At 39.2% G+C, this 10,060-nt stretch overlaps 1 protein-coding gene across 2 annotated transcripts in view; it reads left to right on the plus strand.

Moving 5' to 3' along the window:
* The first annotated feature begins 262 nt into the window (after positions 1-262).
* The window catches only part of LOC107757870 (probable ATP-dependent RNA helicase DDX46), a 23,316-nt gene continuing 13,518 nt past the window's right edge, over positions 263-10,060 (plus strand). Inside the window, exons 1-13 of one of the 2 annotated variants that reach the window (XM_016575473.1) lie at positions 263-361; positions 947-1,114; positions 1,189-1,233; positions 2,777-2,864; positions 2,979-3,147; positions 3,759-3,964; positions 4,134-4,247; positions 5,070-5,235; positions 5,324-5,444; positions 5,519-5,694; positions 7,743-7,864; positions 7,939-8,017; positions 9,401-9,483. In XM_016575473.1, coding sequence (XP_016430959.1) covers positions 345-361; positions 947-1,114; positions 1,189-1,233; positions 2,777-2,864; positions 2,979-3,147; positions 3,759-3,964; positions 4,134-4,247; positions 5,070-5,235; positions 5,324-5,444; positions 5,519-5,694; positions 7,743-7,864; positions 7,939-8,017; positions 9,401-9,483 — 1,554 coding nt within the window. In that variant the 5' untranslated portion in view covers positions 263-344. The remainder of the gene's footprint in view (positions 362-946; positions 1,115-1,188; positions 1,234-2,776; positions 2,865-2,978; positions 3,148-3,758; positions 3,965-4,133; positions 4,248-5,069; positions 5,236-5,323; positions 5,445-5,518; positions 5,695-7,742; positions 7,865-7,938; positions 8,018-9,400; positions 9,484-10,060) is intronic. The other variant, XM_016575474.1, reaches the window with a different exon arrangement.

The raw sequence follows: 10,060 nt of genomic DNA on the forward strand, positions 1-10,060 counted from the left end.
AAATAACAACAATACAATGACAGAAAATGCTTGAAGGGGATCCCAAATTTATTTGATTTTATTATAGTATTTCAGCAGAAAAATAGGTGTTAGTGAATTTTGCAGTGTTTGAATATTTCTGGTGACGTTTCTGTAATATCGCAACAATACTTTTCGGGGGTGCACCTGAAACAGTAATTCTGCCTAAAGTCTTTCACACACGAAAGAAAGCCGCTAATGTTGGAAAGACACGAGGACGAGTGAATAACTGCGTGTTCAGTTTTGGGTGAACTGACCCTTTAATAAAATGATGCAGCGGAAGTTGTCATCGTGCCGCCGGATGTGAGAGCGTCTGCGACGAAACCATGGGTCGAGAGTCGCGGTAAATATTTCCATGTTTATTCAGCTTCATTTTTAAACGTTTTAATAAGGGTTTTATTAAAAATTGCAAACATGTATTATGAAGGTGTTATTAAAACCTCTGCGGTCTTAAACAGCGACGTAAAGACTGTGTTTGAGTCAGATTGAGCTTCTAACTTACTCGACCAACCAACTAACTAGCTATCTAATGTTAACTGCTTTTATTGATAACATTTTCACGTGTGTGTGTGTGTCTGTCTCTCTCTCTCTCTGTGTGTGTGTGTGTGTGTGATCGTCTGTTAGTTAAAGGGAAACACACTAATATTGTACACGGTCACATTTATTCCCAAAGTGCTTTTTGCAGTACAGATGGTTTCAAAGCAGCTTCACAGAGATAAGCAAGAACATAACAATGCTAATGTTGGAAAATTCATGTGAACCAAAGTCGATTCTGTCTATGTGAAATCGGTAATATTTCTGAATAATATGAACTGTCTGTTAAATGAGCTCCAGTGTAAAGAGACTCAGTGCAGCTGTGCTGTGGATGAAGAGAGCAGCTTCGTGTCGTAGCTCTAGACTGAGTTTGTGGAGTGTGTTGTGTTTGCAGGCATTACAGGAAGCGCTCCGGCTCCAGGTCTAAGAGCCGCTCGCCGGACTCCAAGCGCTTGAAGAAGGAGGAGCAGACGGGATCCCGCGCCCGCGAGCGCAGCCGGAGAGAGAGGTCACGCAGCCGAGAGCGCCGCAGGTCACGCTCCAGAGACCGCAAGAGGCCGAGGTCAGAGGTCACACACACCGCACGCGTCTGCCCCGCTGCGCTGCTGAGTCCTAACCTCTCTCGTCTCTTCACAGGCGCTCCAGGAGCCGCGAGCGGAGACGCAGGAGCCGAGGGAGGAGGTCAGCAAACACACACGCTCAAACACCGCTGCTGTCACACTGATCATTACTGACAAACACTACCATCAGTTTATTATAGTTTAGGAGGCCTCAGCTAGCTTCCAAGATTCACTTCAAAACTTATTTCATTCAAAATAAGACAAAACAGATAAAAAACAAGCTGTAAGCTGAGAAGCTAATCACTGCAATAATGATCCAATCCTAAACTCTTCAGTATTTGCTTATTTAAATCCAAATGTGTATGTGTATATACACCACTAGTCAAAAGTTTTTGAACCGTAAGATTTTTAATGTTTTAAAAGAAGTCTCTTCTCTTCTGCTCACCAAGCTTGCTTTTATTTGATCCAAAGTACAGCAAAAACTGTAAAATTTTGAAATAGTTTTACTATTTACAATACAGTTTAACAGAGATTCACATAGAAAACAGATAATGTATTTCTGTGATGCGCAGCTGTATTTTCAGCATCATTACTCCAGTCTTCAGTGTCACATGATCTTCAGAAATCATTCTAATATGCTGATTTGCTGCTCAAGAAACATTTCTGATTATTATTATTATGATTATTATTATTATTATTATGTTGAAAACAGCTGAGTACAATTTTTTCAGGTTTCTTTGATGAATAGAAAGTTCAGAAGAACAGCATTGATCTGAAATAGAAATCTTTTGTAACATTATAAATGTTACAATTTAAAAACTAAATAAATAAATTATACTGACTCCCAGCTTTTGAATGGTAGAGTGTATAATGTTACAAAAGCTTTTTATTTCAGATAAATGCTGATCTTTGGATCTTTCTATTAATAGAAGAATCCTGAAAAAAATGTACTTAACTGTTTTAAATATTTATAATAATAATCAGAAATGTTTCTTGAACAGCATATTAGAATGATTTCTGAAGATCATGTGACACTGAAGACTGGAGTAATGATGCTGAAAATACAGCTGCGCATCACAGAAATACATTACAGTTTAACACATATTCACACAGAAAACAGCTGTTTTAGTAAAATAGTAAAAATATTTCACAATATTCCTGCTTTTGCTGTATTTTGGATCAAATAAATGCATGCTTGGTGAGCAGAAGAGAATTTAAAAAACATAAAAAATCTTACTGTTCAAAAACTTTTGACTGGTAGTGTACACGTTTTGTCACGCTTTATAATATTTTATCATATAGAAATTGCTACTTGTGAGTAAAAAAAAAAAAAAAGAAACCTAGAGAATCATATGAATTCATTGCCAATAAAAAGTCTGCATTATAGAGAACATTACATTTTTGGGATTGTGGTATTTAATTATTTGAATTATCATTATTGAATTCTTTTTATATTTTGCCACTCCTAGTTTCTGTAAATAGTCAAGTCAAGTCTGCTTTGTCAATTCTTCCACATGTACAGCACATACATACAGAGAATTGAAATTGCTTTACTAAGCAGCTTTGCCATTATGTCAGAAGTATTATAAATACTGTGTTTGGCAATGACGGGCTTGGAGTGAGAAGCGTGTGATCTGCTGCTGAACGTGATGCTGATCTTACAGCAAGGAGAAGTCTGAGAACACAGAGCCCTGCGCTGACAAGAAGAAGATGAAGGAGGAGAAGGAGAAGGAGGAGGAGAAGCCTGAAGATGTGAGTGTTTTCAGACATCATCTTTCTTTAGATGTCGTCTTCTGAAGCGCACTGCATATTAACCCGATTCATGTTGATTAAGTGGATAACCGCGTGCAACGGTTGGTTCTGCAGCAGGACTTTGACCAGAACACTCTGGAGGAGGAGATGAGGAAGAGGAAGGAGCGAGTGGAGAAGTGGAGGGAGGAGCAGAGGAAGAAAGCCATGGAGAACATCGGAGAACTCAAGAAGGAGCTGGAGGAGATGAAGCAGGGGAAGAAGTGGAGTCTGGAGGACGACGACGGTCAGAGAGCACACCGCTCATGTAGAAAAAATAACCCATGTGACATCTTCAGACAAAAATGACTCATTTCGCATTTTTCCGTTCAGTTTTCTCATAGGGATTTTTAAAAAGTCGACATTAAAGAGCTATAAGCCATGAACCGAACCAAACATCTACAAGCAGAATCACAAAACAATCAGACAAAAAAAAAGTCAAAGGTAGAAGACTTGAGTATTGCCAGCTCACATTAAACACATTGTCGTGTGGATGCACATATTTGATTGGCCATCCCAAAAACTCTGAACTGTGATTGGCTGCCTCCCACACCAGGGGCGGGGCCTTCAATGAACCACAATAAACTCCAGTCAGGGAGCGTTCAGAGCGATGTTTATATTTAATGCAAGGGAAGAGAGTTTGCATTATGCATTTGTTTTTACAAATGTAAAGAGTTGAATTGAATTGTGTGTCTGTGTGTGTCTGTCTGTCTGTCTGTCTGTCTGTGTGTGTCTGTCTGTGTCTGTCTGTTGTCTGTGTGTGTGTCTGTGTGTGTGTCTGTGTGTGTGTCTGTGTGTGTGTCTGTGTGTGTGTCTGTGTGTGTGTCTGTGTGTGTGTCTGTGTGTGTGTGTGTTCAGATGACGATGAGGAGACTCAAGCGCCCGTGGAGCCAGACGGAGAGGAAGAGGAGGAAGAGAAAGACGGATCGGCTGAGACAGAGGAGGAGTCACAGATGGAGCAGGAGACCGGAGAGGAGCTGGACCCGCTGGACGCTTACATGGAGGAGGTCAAAGAGGAGGTCAAGAAGTTCAACATGGGCACCATGAAAGGAGGCAACGACAAGGTGCTTTTAGTACTTTTACACCAATACCTCCCTCAAACCGTATGAACATGCTTCTCTCTTCTGGAGCGGAACAGTCCCAGTGCCCACTCACTGTATGCTGAGTGCTGTGGATTTATAGGCTAAATAAATGATTATTCAAATATAGCTGAAAATATGAATCATGTGTCAGCAGAAAGGCAGTGTGTCTGTTACCAAAGTGGTGACCGTTGTGAAGACGAAGAAGATGGTGCACACCACCAAGAAGAAAGGAGAGCTGATGGAGAATGACCAGGACGCCATGGAGGTACAGCTTCATCCAGCACACGCGTGTTTCTGTGTCATTTAGAGTAGATTAATCTCATCCAAACACACACATGTCATGTTTATATGTGAATATCAGTGATGGTTTCGTCATCTGTGCGTTAAACTGCGCTTAAATCCACAGTAAGCACACTCTCCGGTCACGTATCACACTTCAATACGCCGACAGAATGCAGGTTAAAGTGTTTGCATGCCGGCGAAACCTGGGAAATGGTAAAAATCTATCTGTGCTGATGGCTTTTTTCTTAAGCTTACGTTGTTAAAGGAAGATGGGTTAATGTGTTTGCTTGAGCACACGCGTTATCATCTTAAGATCCGTCCGTTTGAAAACATGCACGTAAATGTGCTCATTGTTTGTATAGCATTTCAGAAAAGACTTTTAAACAGATCTTTGCAGTAATTCGAAAATGGGAATAAATGTCTCAATGCAAAAAAAATGTTATTATTTTATTTATATTATTCATTATTCATTTGAGGACTATAAATTGACTATTGAAGTATTATATTGGCAAACCAGAGGTTTGAGGTTTTTATTAACCAGGAAAGATTATTAATGAGGTCAGCTGAAACTGGACTGACATGAAATAACAGATCAAGAAAGATATGCACATGAGTTCCCTAATGCCTCAATACAAACACGTGTGTGTGTGTGTGTCTGTCTGTGTCTGTGTGTGTGTGTGTGTGTGTGTGTGTGTGTGTGTCTGTCTCTCTCTCTGTGTGTCTGTGTGAGTGTGTCTGTGTGTGTGTGTCTGTGTGTGTGTCTGTGTGTGTGTCTCTGTGTGTGCGTGTGTGTGTGTGTGTGTAGTATTCATCAGAGGAAGAGGAAGTGGACTTGCAGACGGCCCTCACAGGCTTTCAGACCAAACAGAGGAAAGTTCTGGAGCCGGTTGATCATCAGAAGATCGAGTACGAATCCTTCCGCAAGAACTTCTATGTGGAGGTGCCAGAGCTGTTCAGGATGAGCCCTGAAGGTACGGCACACACCTCAGCCCTTATTCAGGAGATCCTCTCATCAGCTCAGGATAACAGCTCTGTCTGATCACGGATGTGTTTGCTCAGAGGTGAACGAGTACCGTCTGGAGCTGGAGGGAATCACCGTCAAAGGCAAAGGCTGTCCGAAGCCCATCAAGACGTGGGTGCAGTGTGGGATATCCATGAAAGTGCTGAACGCGATGAAGAAGTGAGTACAGCGTGTTCAAGACGTTCACCAGACAGAACGAATGTTTCTGTTATTGCTCTCTGTCTCTTTTCAAGACACAACTATGAGAAGCCGACCCCGATCCAGGCCCAGGCCATCCCAGCGATCATGTCGGGACGCGACCTCATCGGCATCGCTAAAACAGGAAGTGGAAAGACCATCGCCTTCCTGCTGCCCATGTTTCGCCACATCTTAGACCAGCGGCCGCTGGGAGAGGCTGAAGGACCCATCGGTGAGTCTCATCCTGATCGTCTTTATTGCTCTGCTTCATATCTGTGCAATAAAACCCAACACCTGTTCCTTACTTGATTTAGCTGCTCACTGCACAAACAATCTGTGTTCTGTTCGAGTGTGTCACGCTTTCTCATTAAATATGATGCATTTCATAGCATTTTAGTTTTTGACAAGCATTTGTGACCCTGGAGCACAAAACCAGTCAAGAGGGTCAATTTTTTTAAATTGAGGTTTATACATCATTTGAATAAATAATCTTTCCATTGATGTATGGTTTGTTAGGAGAGGACAATATTTGGCTGAGATACAACTATTTGAAAATCTGGAATCTGAGGGTGCAAAAAAATCTAAATATTGAGAAAATCATCTTTAAAGTTGTTCAAATGAAGTTCTTAGCAATGCATATTACTAATCAAACATTAAGTTTTGATATATTTACGGTAGGAAATTTACAAAATATCTTCATGGAACATGATCTTTACTTAATATCCTAATGATTTTTGGCATAAAAGAAAAATGTATAATTTTGACCCATACAATGTATTGTTGGCTATTGCTACAAATATACCCCAGCGACTTAACACTGCTTTTGTGCTCCAGGCTCACATGTGTGCAGTGAAGACTTGTATTATTCCTTAGTCAGCAGAAAAACACCTCAAACACGATTCCTATCTGAATCTGAGCCAAATTATGAGTCTGTGTTCGATTCACAGCCTATTTTCACATGAATGGCATTATTTCATGCCTAATCCTGATTCTAAGGTCAGAAATATGGCCAGTGACAGAAGAAAATGCAAACATGAGCCTGATGTTTTCTACATCTGTGGGTGTTTTGCTGCATCCAAACAGCGGCAGAAAATGACAGATTTTGTGAAAAAAGATTATTTATAAATTTCTTTGACATTAAGTTTTTAAACATATTTTCCACTCATTTGCAGATCAGAAGGTAAACTTATTTTTGTCAGACCTTTGACGTTGTTTGCTTGTGTTATTTTGACAGGTGCATTGAAGCTGTTCTGTGTGTGGGCCATTCTACAGAACTGGTGCAAACTGCTGTCCCACAGCCAAAAAACACATTTCAACAGCATTTAGGAATTCATATCTTAGATATTTCCTAAGATGCTTCTATTATCTATTGAAGCCCACAATAATATTTAAAATATCAGTACGTTTAATATTAAAAAATCATCATTTATTGGGTACTTTCAATTGGAAGGTAGCTGTCCTGAACCCAAAACCCTAAAACTTTTAGTAAAATAGCAACAAATACAGTGGGTACGGAAAGTATTCAGACCCCCTTAAATTTTTCACTCTTTGTTATATTGCAGCCATTTGCTAAAATCATTTAAGTTAATTTTTTTTCCTCATTAATGTACACACAGCACCCCATGGTAGATGTAAACAAAATCTTAATAGGCTAGTATAACCCTTCTTATTAAATTATATATTTCTGTGTTTCGGTAGTGACAAATTTGAGGAGAGGAAAAATATTCCAAATCTTTCTGAAAATAGAATATGAGATTTAACTGCACAATTAATAGAAATGTGTACCTTAGATATTATACAATTTGCATGCATACAAAATTTGTGGAAAAAGACACATTTTTTTCAAGATGTTTCCAACTACTTTGAACCAATTCTGTATAAAGTCCTTTGCATGATTTGAAAAATTCTGGATAGTTTCTAAAACTAATTTTATAAAACAGATAGTTCCGGTGCTTGATTCTGATTGGCTGAGCTGCGTTCGAAGCTGTTGTAAATGACTCTACAAAGTAACACACACCTTTGTTTACGTTTGTCTGTTGCTCGGCAACCACTTTGTTGCAACCACAACTGTTTCTGAGGAGCTACATTGTTTGATGGAAGAATACTGTTTTTATTAATATCATTACACTTTATTTGCTCCGTTTTATTTTGTGAAACCTTACTACGTATATGGAATAACCGTTTTATAAAAGCAGTAATCCCCGTGAAGCCGTGGTTTACAGTGAATTTATAACAGCTAAGAGTAAGTATCAGAGTAACGTCTGTGTTTCTCTCCGTCAGCCATGATCATGACGCCGACGCGAGAGCTGGCGCTGCAGATCACCAAAGAGTGCAAGAAGTTCTCCAAGTCTCTGGGTCTGCGTGTGGTGTGTGTGTACGGCGGCACCGGCATCAGCGAGCAGGTGTGTGTGTGATCCGCTTCATCACGCTTCATAACCTCCCACAGAACCTGCTCTAACCCAGTGTGTGTCTGCAGATCGCAGAGCTGAAGCGCGGCGCAGAGATCATCGTGTGCACTCCGGGACGCATGATCGACATGCTCGGTGCCAACAACGGTACGTGCCTCATGAGTTTGTGCTGGATATCATCACACGCAGGCATCAGCTCCAGCTTCACGTTCTGTGGAAAGCAGTGATCCGGCTTCAGTTAACAGCGTTATTAGAGCTCACTGATAACATACAAAACATTTTCATTAGTTGAAATGAATGTTAACAGAAATAAAATAACAGAAAAATTAAATGTGTTTTATTTACAACATTTAACATGCTCATTTAGTTTATCCTAATGTACTAAAATAACTAATAACTAATAATATAGACAAAAGCACACAACAAAATGACTAAAACTGTAACTAAAATTAACATGAAAGCAAAAAATATAAATAAAATCTAATTCAAAATATTAACAAAAACTATAATATCAAGGCATAATGTCACAATGAATGGGTATGAGTCAAAATTATCAAATTTTTTTTTTTAACCAAAAATCATTAGGATATTAAGTAAAGATCATGTTCCATGAAGATATTTAGTAAATTAGCTACCGTAAATATATCAAAACTTAATTTTTGATTAGTAATATGTTTTGTGCTCCAGGGTCACATTTAATTAGTCTTTACTATACACCATAATATTGTTAGAAACCGCATCCCCTCTTATCAGAATCTGTGCATTTTTGCAATATTACTTATTTTAATGCTACCTTATGACCTATGCCATGCATGTGTTGGTTAATGCAAATGTCTTCAAGCATCTTTCTAAAACAACAATATAAATATAATTCGGCACATAATTGCATCAGTTTCAAAACTAAAAAGGAGCGTAATGTATAGAGTCACCTTTATTTCTCGTCTCTGTGAAACTGCTTAAAATGTGTTAAAATACAAATGCATTGAATTTAATGTGCAAACACTGAAATTTAGTTGAGATTAAGGCTGCCTTTTTTGTTTATGTATATAAAAATGCGCTCAGAATACCTATTTTTTTCGTGTTACGTGTGTCATGCAATAGTTGCCAGGTTTATCAGCTTTTTATGCTCATAACACAAGTTACTCATACAAGATTCACTCTAGTCTGATGTTTTCAGGTATACGGTTCATCAGTTGTGAATGTAAGATTTAGAGACTGGATTTCTCAGTGTTTTGCGTTCAGGAAAACTAAGAGCACTAACTAGAGCAGGAGCGGATGTGCCGTGTGTTTCCACACATGTGAGGTAATCTCTAATATGTTTCCTTCATAGGTCACTCTTCAGGCAGCTTCAGCTCAGTTAATGTTTGATGTGGCTCTTGTGAGTTTTACTCTGATGGTACGCACGTTAAGCAGTTCTGCGTGAAGGACTCCGGCTGTAGTTTGCCTGTCGTTTGCTTTGAGCTGCTAGTAAACGTTGCTGTCTGTCTGCAGCATTCACTCTGCTAAACACGCTGCTGTTGTGTTGCGCAGGTCGCGTGACCAATCTGCGCAGAGCCACGTATGTGGTGATGGACGAGGCCGACCGGATGTTCGACATGGGCTTTGAACCACAGGTCAGTCTCTCTCTCCTGTCACACGACGCACTATTATAAAACAGTTCCGGTGCTTGATTCTGATTGGCTGAGCCGCGTTCGAAGCTGTTGTAAATGACTCTACAAAGGGCACTTCACAGGGCTTATTGCTTTATTTGAACACGGCTGAGACAGTTCGTTTCCCATTTAATGCTGATTTGAAATCTGTTATCAAGCAGTTTTTCACGCAGAGCGGAGTTGGTCTTGACTGACTGAAGTAGCATTGACAATAGAGAATGGGCAACTGTCGCATTGCATTCTGGGTAGCCATATTTTAGGATCCACTCAGAAACATACGGCGACAATAAACACAAAAACCAGAGAAAAAACATGAGTTCACTTAGGACAACACTGATCGCATTTTCATTCATACTTTTTGAGAAATACTTGCACTCGTTTAGAATAAAACTAATAATATTTACATTGATAAATATTATTAGATTTAAATTTTATATATATATATATATTTATATATATATTTTATTTGAAAATTTAAAAAAAAATTTTTATTAACAAAATATTTTAGTTTGTCTTGTATATTTTTTTCATTCGATCAGAT

Source organism: Sinocyclocheilus rhinocerous, unplaced genomic scaffold, assembly GCF_001515625.1.
Source record: "Sinocyclocheilus rhinocerous isolate Xijiao unplaced genomic scaffold, SAMN03320098_v1.1 scaffold2338, whole genome shotgun sequence".
In the NCBI taxonomy this organism is placed as follows: Eukaryota; Metazoa; Chordata; class Actinopteri; order Cypriniformes; family Cyprinidae; genus Sinocyclocheilus; species Sinocyclocheilus rhinocerous.